The following is an 18,629-nucleotide window of genomic DNA, read 5'->3' on the forward strand; positions in this document are numbered from 1 at the left end:
ACTTGTGAATGTGCATTAGTACATCCTGTCTGCAGCTTCTCCCGTTCCTGGTTAAGGTAGTCACCTCCTTAACTACAGGACAAAGCATAAACAGCAACAAAAAGAGCAGAGTAAAAGAAGATGTCTTTAGAAAAGTTAAAGCTCAGTTCAGTTTTGGAGAGGAAAGAGAATATTTTTAAAGAAGCCCAGTGCCACTGCAAACGAAGATTTAAAAAAAAAAGCTGTAACATAGGTAAATACTCAGCCATATTCTGTAACAACTGTTATTTGCAAGTGGTTGTCCAGTAGAATCTCCACAGAGATAAAGCAGTACTAAACTGAATATATGAAAAGCACAACTGTGTCATACAGACTTTTGAAAGAAAATGCTGCATAAATTGAGGAGAGAGCTCTCTGCCTCATTTCTTATGCAGTCAAAGCAATAACTACTGAAGGATTCTAAAATAGGCTACTTGGATCTAACACAAATCAAATGTTCTTATGAAAAAAACCCTGAAAACTAGGAAGCATTTAAAAGACACAAGAAGCATGTAAAAGACAAAACTACAAGTTGTAACTTGCATATTAAAGTGCATACAGACAGTAAAATGATCTCACTTCACTCTATCTTGTTTTCTTGGATAAAGCCATGTCAGCTACCCTTCCATCATTTAGGTGGGTTGTAGAGTTTTTTGTCTGTTTGGAAATCAAAGTTGAATTTTTGACTGGATTTTTCAAGGATTTCAACCGTGTAAAAGGGAAGGAAGTCTGAAGCAGGAGGGCTTTATGAAACAGGGCTGTTGAGACTGGTGTTTAGAGAAGGAAGGTATGAGAAAGGAGTGACAGCAAAAAAAAAAAGAAAAATACTCTCCAGTGAATTGACAAAGACAGAACACAGTGGGCTGATAAAATTAAAGCACAAACTGGGCAAAAGAAACATAACAAAAATACCATTATTTAAATAAATCATTTTAGTTTCAATTTGCATTTGTACCTCAAGGATTGATCCTCATGGCTGTTAATCATTAAATCATTTGATTTGCAAATACACATTCTGACAGATAAACTGTTACTTCTGTTTTTTAATCAAAGATATATTATCTTAATATACCCACTTAAATGGTTACATAGTCTCATTCACTTTGACTCACACTTCTCTCACATGAAAACCCGTAAGTAAAATTTTTACTACGCAATTACTATTTTAACTTGCAGTTCTGCAGTATACTGTTATTTATTACAATATTTTAAAACTGCAAATCATTTTTAATTACAATATTAAGTATAATCTCAGATGTTAAAAGAGACTAGCTTTCTGTAGGCATATATTTAAACACAGATGTAAACTTTACTTCATAAACATAACTATTTACAGCCACCCTATCTTCAAAAACTACAGTAACTTGTACTTAACATATTCAATTTCCACAGTGGAAAAAGCAGAAAAAGCAGTTTTTCTACTTTTAGTTGTCAGCTGAAAAAAACAAATGAAAGTGTTCCATTTTATGACTGAACACATGAACTGAATGTCTCTGCAGAGACATCCCCCTTTGCAGAGGAACTTGTCACACCAAAAGACAACTTAGCAACCAAACACTTGGCCAAGAGTTAGCTGAAATCCATTATTCCTACCAGGTCAGTAGGTTTTAAAGAATGTACAGTTTGAATAACTTAAAAACCACATTATGACTTATGTTCATCTCTATTACAATTACAGAGCAATTCACATTACAGGAAAAAAACTTTAAAAATAGCCATTTAATTCAACATTCCTGTGTCACTGCCCAGTGATTCTATGTTCATGAACAGTTAAAAATCCGACTAAATACTGAAACTTTTAACTGAATTATACTCCTATCTCCCACTTTATCACTTTGGGGTTTTTTTAAAAACACAGTGAGCTCAAAGCTTGCATCAAGCAAGCAAAGCTAAATAATAGTGCTTTTAATACACTTCCAGTCATCCATGTCACCATGTTCCCATAAGCCAGACCCTATTAATCATGTTGCACATCATGCCCTTGGTCATACCCTAAAGGGATGGAAGAATCCCCTGCAAAGAAAGGAATGATGGAATACACCACATATATTTGTGAAATCATACAAAAGCTCCTCTCCCATCCACTCTCTGTATGTGCTGTACATCCTGAGGATTATCAGTAGCAAAGAGGATTATCAGTGATCTGTGTATTTGCATTGACCAGATTAAGCATCTACATCGAATTAGTCAAACACTGAGTAACTGTATCTGAAGAGATTGCTGAAGCTATCCTAATCCAAACAATTGAAGAAAGCACTGCATCTAGCATTTGTAGTATTTGATTTTTAACCTCCACTTTCCTTTATGCACAAAAAAGGACTAAAAATCTTCAAAAGACAACTTCAATTACATGGGTAGCACAATCTCATTCAAGGAAATCTTATATAGTCTATTCACAGAATTCTGAAGCTAGAGCCCTCTAAATTAACCCCAACAATCTGTTGTAATAACTATACTTAATTTTTTTTTATCTGGTGATGCCTCAGATATGCATCACACTACTTAGAAACTTAATAATAAGTCACATAATATTAAGAACCCGTGACACAATGCACTTCTTGCTGCAATTCCATCTGTGTCCTATCCATCACTTACTGGAGCATTAAACAGACAGCATTAACCATTTTTAGATGCATTGCACAGCCTAGTCTTTTATGATGTTTTAAATCTGAAGGTTGTTACACCCTTACAGAAGGTATAATTACAGATGTGGATTAATTATAAAATACAATGTTATCATACCCAAGTAATCCAAAGAGAAATCCACAGGATTCAACTAATGCCGTTTCAGTGACCCACTGAAAGCCAAACAATTCCACTGTATTTTCTTCATAGTCATTTGGAGAAGGATCTAGTCTCAGCAAAACCCTGCAAAATAGAGCCAACAATATTCATACATTTTCCAGTAATAAACCTATGGAGTACAATATCTACAGCTGGCTTATGTACCACCAATACTTTCTGAATACATCAGCAACGAGTACATGACAGATGTCTCAAAGACAGTTGTACCTTTTAGAGCAATATGATCTATAGAAATACAACAACTCCTAGCTTCAAAAGCATAAAAACAGGATATAGTCACAGGTCACAGCAGATTTTGGAAACAAAAATTAACAGGTTACTTCCTTGATGTATTTTCATACTTACAAAGGGGCTGAGACATAACACAGAGACTATGAGGAGAATGTAAGATAATGCACTGTAAGATAATGCACTGCTCTGTATGCTGGAGATCTGTCTCAAGGCACACTATATACTCAGTAACTAACACTAGAACCTACATTTATTCATTTACATATATTTAATAATATTTATACTGAACACACTGCTAAAAGCACACTTGAAGGCAGATGAACAGATGAGGCTCAAAATGGGACCTTGTCACTATAACTTAAGCTAACACTAGGCCATGATGATCCTCTGCTCTTGCTAAAGAAAATTTAAATAATACCAGAAGTAGCATTTTACTCAAAGTGGAGAAAAATCAGACACCTGTGTTAAAACATCATAATTGTACAAATAAAAAAATGTTTCATTACCATGCATTAAAAAAAATTGCAGCAAACTGCATGACAGCATAGTAAATTATTTTAGAATTTTCCCACTGCCTTTCATAAAATAATCCCACATAGATGAAGCTCAATTCTCTACTAAGTAAAAACTATCATTATTTTAAAAATTAAAAATATATACTTGGCAAGCATTTAGTTTCCATTATATTACACACCAAATTCACATTCTGCTTGAACTATGCACTGTTTCATTCTCAGAGGCAAAAAGACAATCTGATGAATAATTGGCTCAATCTCCCCTAACACTTTAGTTCACTTGGTAACTTTCTGAATACTGGACTGTTTTGAAGCCTCTAGCAACTAAATCCAGCTACTCCAGTTCCAAGCAACGATGACAGAAGAGTCCCTCACATGGAGGCTTTTCCAGGACTTTGCAATCCAGGTAGACAACATAAATACACAGTGGAAGAACTGAGTTATCACAACTATAGTGACTGGGAAACCTGTCTACATACAAGCTCCTCAGTGAGTTTTAATGACAGAAACAATTTCAGGTGAAACGTTTCTTCGTCAATGTGGAATCCACTACTGATATATTCATGCAGATACAGGATCCCTCAATCATCTGCTTGATGTAAATTTGAATGAATGTGCTCTGATGCAGCTAAAAAATATGATAGATAAGGCAGAGAAAGGGGGAGAGGTGCAGTGGACCCCCCCTTAAGCCTTTAGAGAAAACACTGTGAAAATAAAGTAACAACACAAAATACAAAGCCTGGCAGGAAGACAGACAGACAGAAAGATTAAGCTTTTGTAGGAAAAACAAGACAATCCCTGTAAGATGAGCAAACAGCACAGAAAACTAAGCTGAATGACAGACAATAAGGCAAATAACACTTAAACCAAAGTGACATTTTAAAATCTCACAGAAAATACTTATTTGCTATGCCTATGACTTCAGAACCTTAAATCCAGAATGCATGGATTTAAGGGTGAAGGGTGAAGCTTTGAGAAAGATGGTCTTAAAGCTACTAACTAGGGCAAGCTCCAGCAGTTTGGGGAAGCCAGGCAGAGAGAAAAATGGCCAGCATTTATTAGAGCACATGACTGGGAAAAGCAGTACTGAAACCTCCTCAGAAATTCAAGTGATCTCAGATGCTGCTGCCCAACAGGCCAGTTTTGAGTTATCCTAACAGGCTTGTAAATGTCCATTACAGTATCTTAAAAGCTAAGAACTGCATCTAGAGCACATCAACACAACAGCGCTTCCCACTTTGGTATCACCAAGTTGATTTCAGGATCAGAAGAGCTGGAGAACAAACTGATTTAGAAACCTGTCAGCACCAAACATGAGTGGAAAGAACATCTTAGAAGGCTTTTTTTATATTTGTAATTCAAAAATATCCCATACCTCTTAAGAGACCCACTTGCTAAATAAGACTCTGCAGAGAACCTTCTCCCTCCATTTTGGCTGTCAAAGGCACAAGTAAAGAAAGATGGCCTTGAGTTCTCATGCTCCACTTCCATTGCCAGCTCCAAGCTTTCAGTGAGAAATGAGGATGTGGAGGAAGCCCCACAGTCGTCCTCCATTGTTTTCACCTGGCCCAGAAAAAAAATAGTTAAATACAAAAATACTCTTAACATTTCTTCAAATGAATTTCTCATTGTTACAACTCCACATCATCCTTCAGCTCAAGTGAGGACACAGATCCAACCAACTGTAACACTGAAGTAAAAGCTGAGAGACACCACCAAGAAGGGCAATCAGGGTCACATGCCCTGTCACACAATTCTGCACCTTTGTGCAACCACATCTTCCTCGTTGAACAGAGCCTGTTCAAGAAGACACATCAGTGACTTAAAAAAAAAAACAAACAAACAAATATTTTCTTCTGGTTTGGCTCTCTAAATTAATTAGTGATGAGGTTCGACTAGTAGTAGGTTATAACATGAGGCAGGAATGCATTACAAAGCTACTTCCTGCAACACTTCATTTTATGACCAGAGTAGCCATGCTATGGAAGTACATCATGTACTACAGGCTCATAATATTAAAAACAAAAATCTAACTACCCAGGAATCTGAAAAAAAAAGAGAAACAGAACCAAAAAAGGATTACCATGTCCAAAAGAAGTTCACTGTAAAGTTAATATTAATGTATTCATACTTTATACAATATACTGAAAGAGCAGAATTAGGCAACAGGTGTCAGAGAGGCCTATAAAATATGCAAACAATATAACTAGAACGCTAAATTAAAGTTTTCAACTTCTTTGCTGGTAGATCTTGATATGGTTCTTACAAAACTAATCTACACAATGGCTAGAGGTTGGTAATACAGAAGCTTAACTAAAATATATGCTCATGGGGAAAAGAAAAGTTTCCGTTCTACTTTCTCACATCCATTCCCATTCCTGTGGAACAGGCGGCTGGGAAAGTAGAAAAAGAATGACTTCTGTGCTCCAGTTTACAGCCAGACCCTCTGTAGGGGTGTCGGGACAGCTGATGAGAATGATCTCGGCCATAAGAGCTCCAAGGAAAGCCTGCTCAGTTCGGGGAACCAAAATCGCCCCACAGGACAGAAACCCCCGGGGAACAGTTACATAAGAGAGCAGCTCTTCCCGGCTGCCATCAGTTCCTTACCTGTCTACCACATCCCTGACGCAGCGGAAACAAACGAGCGCTTTAAGCACCTCAACCTCCTTGTCCTCCAAGCAGAACCTTCCAGGCGGCTGCAATCCGCGGGCAGCAGCTGCAAAGCGGCGGGAGCAGCGCTGTGGGCCGCCGGGACGCGCCCACGAACACGACCCGCACGCGTAACGCCTGGGCCCCGCGCCGCCCCCTCTGCGCGGAGGCGCTTCCCGCCGGGCCAGCCCCGGGCGGCCGGCACAGGGACTCGGGCGGCCGGCACAGGGACTCGGGCGGTTCCGCCGCTGCCCCTCCGCGCCCGGGCCCGTTCCCGTTCCGTACAGCCCGCGCGCCGCCGCCAGCCGCGCAATGCGCAGGCGCCAAGGCGCCCATTGGCCGCAGGCCGCTCCTCCCCGGCCGCGCTTCCTCCGCCCGCTCCGCCTCCTCCGGCGGCGCCTGCCCCGGCTCCCGCCCGCTCCGCCTCCTCCCCGGCACGGCAGCGCCTGCCCCGGCTGCCCCGGCTCCCGCCCTCTCCCTCCCCGCCTTCCGCTCGCCGCTCCTCCCAGGACTCACAGGCTGGGTGTCCCTTGGCGGGCCCGCCACCACAAGTGGTTTCTGGCCACCTCGCACATGAACGCCACCATCTTGCCACTGCTGTTCAGCTGCCTCCCTTGTGCCCACAGAATCGTGGAACTATAGAATGGCTTGGGTTGGAAGGGACCTTAAAGATCATCTACTTCCAACCCTCCTGTGGTGACTTCAAATACACCAGGGCGTTCAGAGCCTCATCCAGCCTGGGCTAAAACCCCTCCAGGGATGGGGCATCCACAGCATCGCAGTTCAACCTGTTCTAGTGCCAAACCACCCTTACCGTAAAGAATTTCTTCCTAGCACATAATGTAAACCTACTCTCAAATTGAACCCATTCTGCCTTGTCCTGTCTCTACATGCTGTTATAAATTACTCTTGGCCCATCTTTCCTGTAAGTTCCCTTGTGCTGCCTGTCCCTGTCCCCTACCTTTCTCTGGTGTCTTTCCCGTCTAGATTTTACCTGAACCTCATTTCCCTTCTCCTCAGCTTTCTCACTTCACTCATTCCCATGTTCCCTCACAGAGATAGGCATGAGGTTCTCCTGGTCTTTTCTGATGCCTTACAAATGGAGATCCAACCTTCCTATGTCTGCAAGGTAATGCTCGTATCCCCAAACACACACAATTCCCATCAAGCTTGGGCAGTGGTGTTCAGTGCATTTGAAATTCAAGCTTGGTATCACTCCTGTCATTTACTGCAGCATCTCCATTGGGTGTCACAGCCACCACAGAATGGGGGCCAGGGCAAAAGTCCTAAAACCTGTGCCTGGCATAACTTAGCTTTAAGTGCATGCTGTGCACCTAGAGGCTTCTGGATCTTATTTTTTTTAAATGTGGTATTATTTTGGATTGCTGTGGTTTGATTTTGTTTCAAAATGAATGCTTTTCCATTTTTGCCTGGATTTTGGGTGCAAAATAGCAGCAGTGCACAAAACTTCCTTCTAGTAAGAAAGTTACTATAAAAAGTTTTGCTGCTGCTGCTACAGCTTGCTCTGAAAGCTTTGCTGTGATTTAAAATGCTTCGTTTGCTCCTGTGTCTGTAAGAATCTCTCATTTCCTTCTTTAAATTCCTGTCTAATTAAAAAAACAGTACATCATGGTTAAATAAAACTGTACCCAGGATAACCCTGATTTCCATATGCAGATTTATCTGCACTGACAGCCCCCTCTCCCTCTCTTAGTCTTTCTGTTTCCTCTCCCTCCCTCACTCTCCCTCTTTCTCTTCCCCTCTCTTTCTCTCCTTGTCTTTTTGTCTCTTTATGTCTATTGCATTATGCCTGAATAATTTTCAGTCTTTTTTTTCTTCCTCTCTTGCACGCACATGCTAAAATAACTAGACAAAGATGCAAGGTGGTTGCTGCAGTCCCTGTCTCTAGGACAAAACCAAGAAAGCTTGTGATTGCAATGCCACCTTTCCTTTTTTTTTTTTTTTTCTTCTTTTTTTCTTCCCCAGCCATGCTTGGTGATTAAACTTCCTCAGGATGGGGAAGAAAAAGGAGCTGGAAATGAAATAGGGTTGAGGAAAAATCCCATTGCAGCAGCTGCAGCCAGTGGTGTCTGCTGCCAGATGTGCGAAGGTTCCTGGGGTCCTTGTCACTAAAAGGCAGTATTCAAATATTTGGAGACAAAAGCTGCATCCTCAGTGATCATTTTCTTTATTTAACATGGCAGCAGGCATCGTGTGGGGAAAAATCAACATGCTGGATGTTGAATCGGACTTTTCCCCTTTCTGGGATGAAAGGATGTTATCTATCCCGTGCCAAGAGGGAACTGAGGTAAGAGAGCTGATCCAGCTCGGTTTTTTTCCTAGTATATTTCCCAAGCATCTTTTCTGAAACGACCTATGTATATATGAGTGTGTGTGTGTGTGTGTATAGAGATGTTTCTATGTTTGTATATTTGTGTATTCGATTTCAAGGCAGTGAGCGGTAATGCTTTTTTTTCTCTGCCTTCACATCAACCCAGAGAAAGTTAATTCACAATATATATTCAGAGCTTGTTCAGAAGGGTCGTTTTGTGGGATTTTTTTGAATACCTTTTTGTTTCCAGAGAAGACTTCAGCAGTGACATCATGGTTGGCTGCTGATATTAAACCCTATTTTCAAAGTCTATAAAAAAAAAAAGCCAGTAACTTTGTGATAAGAAATTGTGCAGGAGATTCATATGCTCTATTTTTCAGTTGCACTCTAAATATTGGAAGTCTTATTAAAGCGATAGTGAGAATTTTTTATTAATATTATTTCTAGCACAGAAGCGATGAATGCTGCATAATTAAGTACAGTATTTAATTTGGCTGTTGTGAAGCAAAAGAATAAGGTAATAATTTTTATTGTACTAATCAGACTCAAGATGTTCTCTGTGTTAATTGGGTTAAAAAAATTGCAGTACTTATTAGAAATTCTAATTTCACAATGCAGCACTGACAATAAGCTCAGCCAGTGAATTATTCACATCTTTAATTTGCTCTCTTAATGACAGTGTTCTGTAATCAGAGTGCAGCGACTGCTTCCTATGCATTATGTATGATGTTCAGGACTTAAATGCAGGACATTATGAAGCCTCTCAGTGGCTCAGTAATTAGTTTTCCACAAGACAGGGCTTAGATATTCACAGATAAAAGTCTACAGCTGAGATAATGTTAAGGTGGTGACTCATGCTAACAAAAGCAGGGAAGTTCAAATTTAATGCCGAAAGTGCTCTCCATTCTCCCTCGTTGTGCGTAGGTGCAGGGGGAGGGGAAGAAAGTCTCCCAAAGTAGCCCGGCATGGTGAGTGCGCCGCGGACAGCCCGAAGGGGCAGCCCGGGGCTCCTTTCACTCCGGGCCCGGGGTTTTGGCAACTTTACTGATCGGAGAGTGGAGGCGGAGCTGCCTTTGGTGCCTCTTTGTAGTGGTTGTGAAAAGGGCAGTAGCGTACACACTGTCAGAGAGCAATCATGTATAGGTGAGATGTATTTTAAAGGATTTCATTTGAAGCACTGACGTTCGTAACTTTGTCAAATTACGGTGTTTTGAGTGGGAGCTACTTTGTTATGTGTAGGAACTTTGAGAACACTTGATACTCGCTATATTGCAGTTGTACCTATTTCAGCTGCCATGGTCTTTATACATTTTAGAAACTTTATTTTCTCGTAGTTTAGTTCTCACTATCCAAAAGATGAACTGTGATACAGGTTTGTTCTTTTTGCCTTGGATCATTTACCTGGTGTTTGATCAAGTGGTTTAAATGTAGGGAATAAGTATGGCTGTGTAACTTTCCTACTTCTACACGCTGCTTATTATAGAATATTAGGCAAGAATATTGAAATGAAGCTGGAAAATGATAGGTTTTCTGAACTTAGTTGCTAATCAGACTGGGAGCTGTACATTTGTCCTGTGTCTCCCTCCCATTAATCAGACTTTTTTATTGGAAGCAAAATAACTGAGTAGAGAAGGTTCTTTATTTTGTGTTAATTCTCCAAAGGCTCCAAAGACTTGTGGCCTTGTACAGGATTGTGATTCTAATTATTAAAGTTGATCTGCCTGTAAAAAGTTTAGGCTTAAATTAAAAACAAACAAACGAAACACTAAAGATCCCAACCTAATAGTGAAGTAGAGATATGATAATAAGAACTTGGAGTACATCTAGATTTTTAAAGCAAAATATTGTAAAACTAATTCCTTTAAATTTTTCAGCAGAGTCTACATCTGGAATTCAGTATTACTAGCAGCTGTTGCTAGTGTTGTTTGGCCTCAAGGCCATGGGAGATGTTACTAAGTAATTGCTTTCAGCAAGCAAAATCCTATATCCTATGGCTGGATCAGATATTGGTTGTATATAGTCCAGCCCTGAAAGTCGTTATCATTAAACTGTCGAATAAAGAAGCTGCAGATTGGATCAATGTAGCTAGGTGATTCATAGTTTGTATCAGAATCCAAGTGATTGTATCCATGAAGAACTTGATTTGGTCTTTTCCAGAAAAAAGACTTTGCTTCCAAGTCAAGATCCCCCAGCAAGTGGGTCACTCACTACATGGCTACATTTCTTCAGTCACTTCAGCATGGAATCATACAATTGAAACTTATTCCCTAAAGGCGTCATACCTGCCCCCTTCCTCTTCTTCCAAAGCCACGATCAATAAAAGTTGTCTTTTTAAGTGAGCCCTTGCCTGTCTGTCTGAAGATTTGTTATGATTACTTACCTAAGTGAGTTATCTATTCCAGCATTTCACTAGTCTTCCCATTAGAATGTTTTTTTGTGCGCTCTGATCTTAAACTTAACCTGCTAAAAGTAAATTACTTCAACCCATTAGTTTTTGTTAGTTAGTGGTTACAGGGATTATTATTTTCCACTTTGCCCCAGACTCACATGTTTGAGATTCTCAGTCATGTTTCCACTGTGTTATTTTTTTAAACAATCCCTGGTTTTTGTTTTCTTCTTTATAGAAAAAAGCCCCCAGTATTATTCTTGTATTTCTTTAATTTTTGTTGCTGTGATCTGGACTCTCCTTATTTCTACTTTCTTGAAATGCAGTGTTCTAGACTTAGATGTAGTTTCATATGCCATATAATTTCTATATTTTTGCTTAATGAAATGGGGTTGTCACTTCTTAAGAAAATCTAGTTTCCCTGAGAAAATGACTTGCACGTGGCAGGTACAAAGACATCTGTTAACCCAGGCTACAGTCTGGGGTATCTACAGTACAATTGGAAAAGGTGCAGCATGTGTTTGAGCAGGTTTTTAATTCAAGGATTTATGCTTCTAGCAGGAGTCTTTATGGATATTGTTTCCAATATCCTTATCTCACAAGATAAGTACCTGTGACTGACCTGATTAGTGATGCCCAGATGTGAGCTATCCAGCTGTAAAGAATATCTGAAGTGTTCAATCCTCAGGATTGTTTCAAGTTGTAGAAGTACTATTGCAGAGTCAAAACTTTATAATGACTATTTTATAAAGTAGATGGGGGGTTAGCAGTTAAAATTTGAACTTTTGCAGTCAGATTAGACAATCTGAATTTGAGGCACTATTACAGGCAGGTGGGAATACTTTTTTACAAAAGTGGCAAGGGTTTTACTAGCCATCAAAAATAACAGTCCAGGGTTAACTGTGCAGCAGGATGTTTTAGATTAAAAAAAAATTAGAAAGATATCCCATTCTAACTAGCCTAGAAGATTGACTCTACATCTGAGCTATGCATGTGGGAAAGGGCCAGTTGTTGCCTACCCAATCTGTTAGGGTAAAGTGGAGGTCCATTCAGTTTTAGCTCGGAGAAGGGAAGGGCCCAATATCTTTCCTGGGTCAGAGGAACATAGTTCATACTATCCTTGAGTTGTCATGGCATGGGAGGAGAATAACATTTATGAAGTCAAAATGGAAATCATGTGTCTGAAGAGTTCAAGATCACTGGCTATGCTTCCAGAAGATCAAGTTAAATAGGTTAAAAAAGACATAGGGATACCAAGAAAAATTTTGAGGACCTTTACATGGTTATACAGACATATCTGCAATGTATTTTTAACTTTTACTGTCCTCTAACTGATATGTGGCTTCTCTTGTTTAGAAATATTGCAAGTCTTTTGGAGTGATCTGATCCATATTTCTTTATTTGTTCATATATCAAAAAGCAAGAAAAATAGTTTTAACTCTGCTCAGTTTTATTGAAAAAAGTTATGAAAAATCCATCCATAGTATATTTCCAGGAGTTGTTTTTTGTACTTTTGTTTATATTGCTCCAGGCTTTAGTACCATGATAAATATTAGGTTCTGAAGTGGTATGATGAGTTAAGTATTTCTAAATGTCTTCTCTTAATCTAGCCTAATAATGCAGTCTTTTCATATGCATAAATCCCATGAAAGCCAGTGGGAGTACTACATTATAGAAGGAATGATAGATACATATGCCAAGATGTCTTCATTTTGAGTCATTGTTTTCACTTGATTGACAAAGAAGAAAGTTGACTAAAGGAAATATAAACTGAGAGTGGAAAGAAGGTTATTGATAATATTTTTAATTCCAAATTTATCTGTTTCGCCACTGAAACATATATGCCAATAAAATGACAGAAGTCAGAATATCTGATGGAAATCTCAAATGAATTTATATTCACTAATGCTTTCTAGGAAATATTTCACAAGTAGAACATATGCATTCTAGTCTGTTAAACTCTATAACTGGCTCACTATGAAGAATTCCAACCTATATATAAACCTATGTATATATTATGTAAAATAGAATAGCAATAAATATTCATAATATAAACCAGTTTGGCTTTTTTTTGCAAAGTCAAGCTGGGAATAACATAATATACTGCATGAGTTCAAATACTCAATCTTCTGTAAAATGTAAATCCATAAAACTTAGCAGTTCTTATCTGTATCTGTAGTAGGCCAGAAAAAATAGTAGTAGGAATACTTAATACTGTACAAAAGCATCTCACTGCTTCCAAGTGGCTTTTCTTCTGTGTTATCATCTATACTTATTTTCTGTACTGATTCTCATCCAAGGAACTACTTCATATCCTCATTAAACCTGAGTTTTCATTTCTTGTGTGCTAATTTTTCTGCCTTTGTTTTTAAGCTTTTCTCCATACTCTTTTTGAAGCTCATGCTATTCCTAAAGCATGCCTCCTTAAATTTCTTGTTTTGTTTCGACATATGTTTGCAACAATCCTTGAAATCTTCATATCACACTATCTTTTTGTCATTGTTTTCTTAAGTATCCCATTTCTTTTCTCTTGCAGTATTTACATTGCAAGATCATTGATGAAAGCAAGGGGTTTTTTCTGTGCTTCTAGAGAGGACAAAATAAAGGAGTTGAGACTCTTTCTAATAGTAGGAATACAAAAAGTATGTGAAGTTAATTTTAACTGCAACCCTTCTAATCCCTAGATACACAGGCTTTTCAACTTGTAACAACTTCTTTGCAACAGAGTTTCATCTGGATTCTGGGAAGTTGACAGGTTAGGGCACAAGAAAACTGAGAAATAAAGGGGCCAGCTACAAGCAGAGCAGAACTTATCCTCAAAATATTCCAGTTCAGTGCCCCCTGTTTACTATTTTTGCTTCTCCAATATAATACTTTGTCAGAGAGACCCTAGGTCCAATAAAATTATTCAGAAAGCTTTTTGTCTCTCAGGTACATCAATTCTTTCTAGTATGTGGTACACAGAGACAATACATACTGTTGGTCCAGATGAAGGATTGTGTCAGTCCAGCTGTAGACTGAGGGGTTTGAAGTTTTTTTTCCAGAAGGAATAGCTTTAACTGAGTGGTTGTGGTGCAGCTGTCTATCAGCATTTTGGTGTTCTGTGTTGGTAGTATCAAATATGAAGGTGTACTTGGAGAAGTTGAAGGCACAACTGTGCAGTCCGATATGAAGCTTAGTAGAAAGCTCTGGCTTTATCACAGAAAGATATTTTAACCATATCACAAACTTTTTGATGCCGACTTTTTTAAACCAGAATATTTGCTTTGCCAGCACTGCATGGATTTTTAGTTGAGAGTATTTGAATGAAGGCAGCTAATTTCAAAGTGTGCAGTTCTCTGACTCCAGCTATCACTCTCCTCCTCATACTGTCTAGTGTTGGGACAAAAGCTGGGCTCCCACTTTGCTAGTCAGCAAAGCTCTTTCTCCTGACTCGTCCAGAGGCTGTAAGTTTAGAAAGCAGATCAATGTTTTGTGTGGATGTGGATATCATACAAAGGCACACAGTGTAAACCATATTTTCAAAGGTGTGTATAAAAAGCAAAATAGCTAGTTTTGACCAGCATAATTTGAGAATTACAGAAATCATTCAAGAAAGTGGATCTCCAATAAGTGTCAGATGTGGTTTCCAACACCACACTATTTTGTCCATTTTTGTGCAATCTCAGAAATATTCCATTTTCCTTTTCTCAGTACTTTATGCTCTTTGCCTCAATGTAACCTGACAAAAAAAAAATTCAGATGACTATTGGATACTTAGCATAACTTCAAAGATTTTGTATTTAAAAATATGTTGATTTTTTTTGCCCCTCTGAAGGTTACAATAATATTTTTATAGTGGAAGGAGGAAAGTGCTCTGCTTATCTCAGGTCCTCCTTTATCAACTTAGGAAATGGAGATACAATTAGCAAAAATGATTGAAGGGTGATGGCTCATATTCAGTTTCTCATTCTACATAGTTCATCTGCATGATTTCTGGAACTCACTTCATTCTTGCATCTCCATTCCTCAGCTGTGTAATAGAAAAAGAAACCTTCCTGCTATTCACAGAATCTAAAGTTCAAATCTCTTTGGGCAGTATGAATTTTCATGCAGATTTTGTCTCTTAGTGTGTCATTAAAGCACACCAGTGACATCTTAGGATTGTTTAAAGGCTCCTAGATACTCTAGGACTTGAGCAAATGTGTAAAAGCGGGTTGGTATGAGCAAGTATGGAGATTAACCAGTATTTCTAATGGTCATCATAAAGGAGTTCTGATGAGTGTCTGTGTAGTGAGATTCTTGAAAGAGGTGGGGAAAGAGTTGATTTTTAAAATGATACACACTTTGCAGAAGGGGTCATTTAATATACTGCCTGTGAAACATCTTTTACATAAAACATCTTTTTATAACTCTATTTCAAGATTTGCAAGAGAAATTTGTCAAAATACTAATTATTAGAAGGAGCTCTACATTGAAGCTTTCAAATTCAAATTGTGTTCTCTACTTTTATTTTGCTTTTTATTTATTTTAAGTCATGTTTTTGTGTTCATGCAAAGGCTTTGCACATTTTTAATATGATTTCCCACTGCTCTGTTTCTTAGAGCTTGGTAGGAACACCATCATATAGCCCCAAAGCTTTTCCTCACCCATTTAGATTTCATTAACTATGGTACTTACTTCAGTGTGTAGGATGAGGCTGTCTGAATTGTATCATACAACTATTTTTTAGCTACTTATACTAAAAATATGTTTTTAAAATTATTTCCTATTCAGTTTGTGGGGTTTGTGTTGGTTTTTTTTTCCCCTCAGAAAAAGTGATTAGTGAAGAAAGGATGACCTTTCTCTTTAAAGGCATTCCAAAACAGAACAGGAACCAGTAAAAACAAATGCTTTTAAAAATGTAGCTAGAAATCAGTACAGGTTATCCAAATATGAGCTGTTAGCCAGTACACTAAGGACACTGTATACAGATACTGTTTTTATCAGTTGTTATCAAAGCCTTTGCCAAAGTAAATGAACTTACCCTTCATTTTGCAGATGTCCTGGCTACCTAATTTGTAAAACATGGGTGTAAAATGATGTAATCTTTGTTTTGACAGCAACAACTCAAATAAATATAGCTGAAACAGGCATTCTGGCTGAAGAGTTCATAATAAAAAACTTTAACATGACTGTACAAAGGAGCTATTCTGCAGTGTCTGTCAGTCATGGATAAAAAACAGAAGAGTTCTGTTCCTCTATCTGGTATCTAACCTTGGAAGGCCTCAGTCTGTATGATAACTGCAAATAATGGTATTGTGATGATCCTATCTCCAGATATCCATGGTAGCATGTGAGTAGGAGTTGTATTATCCTTTTGGCAGAGAAAGGTTATACTAGATAGAAGGGTGAGGATGATGTTTGATGACTAGATCTGAAATCTCTAGAGGGAAATTTCTTTCTGGCAAGAGAGAAGAGGAAGTTTGTCTGTCTGAAGTAGTTTTCCTTTCTGAAAAATCTCTTAAATTTTATTCTGTCTCCACTATTTTTAATAAACACACGTGCAGAAGCTGAAAGGAATTATATATATATATTTTAGAGACTTCTCAGGTTTCCTGATGAGAGTTTTGTGTTGCAATTTTCCAGGTATCCTTGCAAGACTTAGAACTACATTAAACTTTCCTTGTTGTCAGTCTGACATATGCGGTTTAAGCTTGGAGCAATAAAAGTGGAGAGCAATGAGAATAAATTGACAGCTGTCTCACAGCAAGCTAAAACTAGAGAAAAACTGTATCATGAAAACTGTATTGGAAAATCCATCTCAACTACTGGGCATAAGTAATGAATCATACCTAATTACATGTTACATATTCTAATAGATTTAACAATACTTACCAAAATAAGAAAGCCACTCTATTTGAAAAATGAAAATTATGCAGTGGTGTCATATAACAGATTAGACCTAATAATTTCAAGTAGGTTGATAAAAGCTGTAAAATTGTGCTGTAATTACATTTAGAGCTAGATGCTTTTAGTCAACCTTATCCAGTAAAACAACACTCCAAAGATATTGTAATTTGTCCCCTGCTCAGACTGATGTGGTTTTCAGTATATGGCTATCCTTTGTGGACTAAATTAGAAAAAGAACCTCTCCCAATTCCACACTGAGTACAAATTCAAGATAAACATTCCAGGAGATTGTGAAAGCACATCTTAGAGGAAGAGCTGAGTCAATGGACCTCTCTTACCACTTTTTCTTTGGGAAAAAAAAAAACCCAGGTTTTCAGAGGTGCATTGAATGAATGGTATTTGTGTTTCACCCAGGGATGAATTATAAGCAGCCCTCACCACTCTGAGCACACACAGCTGACCCCTGCACTTTGATGGGAAAAGTTCCTGCATAGTCCTTTGTCCTGGTACACGAACAAATATGATTCTTAGTAAAAAAACCCAAACAAACTCTAAGAATTCACCATTTGCAATAGTAGTGAAAATTTACAGTTTTATTTCAGTGTGATGCACAGCTGCTCACTGAGGCAGACATTTGAATAGACAGATATTTGAGAAGAAATTCTTCCTACACTAATAAAAGGATAAAAGATTTTGTTTGTTTGTTTGTTTGGCATAATGAACAGAACAGACAATTGGTTGAAATGATTAAAATAGTTTTGACCTCATCTAGAGCTTAGTTAAGCTGAATTATAATTTTTTAGTGGAAAGTATGATATCATGAATCATGCAGAAGCAATTAAAAAGAAAGCCAACAGAAAACTCACCAAGAAACTAGAAAAAGAGAATGAATGTCACAGTTTGACTGTCATTCAACTTTTTGGGTATTTACCAACAGAGAACACCTTTGTACTGCTCAGTAAAGCAGCTGGATGACAAAAACTTGCCAGGTTTATGGGAACAGAATGTGTTGGAGAACTTACAGTGAAAATCTGGCAATTTAATTCAAAATAGATTTATTTTAGAGTTTTTAAAAAGTAGCAGCTGGTTATTTAGTGACAGCAGTTTCAGATACTTCAAAATCAGCTTTTCTGAACCTTTATTTTGTGGTAATTGTTTCTTGTTCCTGACATTTTAGAATTCATATTTTTGACTGCTTTTGAGTATTTTGATTTTGATTTTATGTATTTAGCTAAGTTATACTTTAGATATTCACCGTAGAGCAGGGAGCATTTTTAGCTAAATGTTGCCAGTCATCTTTACTAATTTAATAATCTCTTGTATATTAGCACAGTGGTTTAATCTTTTTTTAAATCAATACTGTATCTTAATACTTCTTAGAGCAAGCTATTATTAGCAGGGAATCAGCTAGATATATGAGATTACCACAGCTACACAAAAGCCACCTATCCATTATAAATAAACAGTATGATAATTAACCCACAAGATTCTTCCTGACCCTAAACTGAGGATCAATCAAGCTGGTTGTGTTATATTTGAAGTGCAGGTACACTGGCTAGGATCTCAAAAATAATAGCACTGAACTAGCATAGTATTTTTTTCTGAGCTGCTGCATTGTACATCGTAACACAGGAGCTAAATTGAGCACAGCTTTGTGGTGATGCTGTCTACTTCTGCTTTAGGACATGCCTTCATCTGTACGAATTTTTGGGATGTCTTCCCAGTATACACTGTTGCAAATAAAAATTGAAATCTCTTTCCATATTCATTTTGAATAGTAGATTTTTGAACCTTGAGGTTTAAATTGTTAATGCTTCTCAAA

General features: G+C 38.0%; 1 protein-coding gene and 1 long non-coding RNA gene across 2 annotated transcripts in view; one reads left to right on the forward strand and one right to left on the reverse strand.

Annotated features, from left to right (window-relative positions):
• The window catches only part of MMS22L (MMS22 like, DNA repair protein), an 89,925-nt gene extending 83,581 nt beyond the window's left edge, over positions 1-6,344 (reverse strand). The window contains exons 1-3 of the mRNA XM_066547513.1: positions 6,177-6,344; positions 4,945-5,132; positions 2,761-2,886 (exon numbers count right to left, since the gene is read on the reverse strand). Coding sequence (XP_066403610.1) covers positions 2,761-2,886; positions 4,945-5,123 — 305 coding nt within the window. The 5' untranslated portion in view covers positions 5,124-5,132; positions 6,177-6,344. The remainder of the gene's footprint in view (positions 1-2,760; positions 2,887-4,944; positions 5,133-6,176) is intronic.
• A 1,898-nt stretch (positions 6,345-8,242) lies between these two features.
• The window catches only part of LOC136554132 (uncharacterized), a 196,096-nt gene continuing 185,709 nt past the window's right edge, over positions 8,243-18,629 (forward strand). The window contains exon 1 of the long non-coding RNA XR_010783287.1: positions 8,243-8,526. This is a non-coding gene — a long non-coding RNA (uncharacterized lncRNA). The remainder of the gene's footprint in view (positions 8,527-18,629) is intronic.

The sequence above is a fragment of the Molothrus aeneus genome, chromosome 3 (assembly GCF_037042795.1).
Source record: "Molothrus aeneus isolate 106 chromosome 3, BPBGC_Maene_1.0, whole genome shotgun sequence".
Classification (NCBI taxonomy): domain Eukaryota; kingdom Metazoa; phylum Chordata; class Aves; order Passeriformes; family Icteridae; genus Molothrus; species Molothrus aeneus.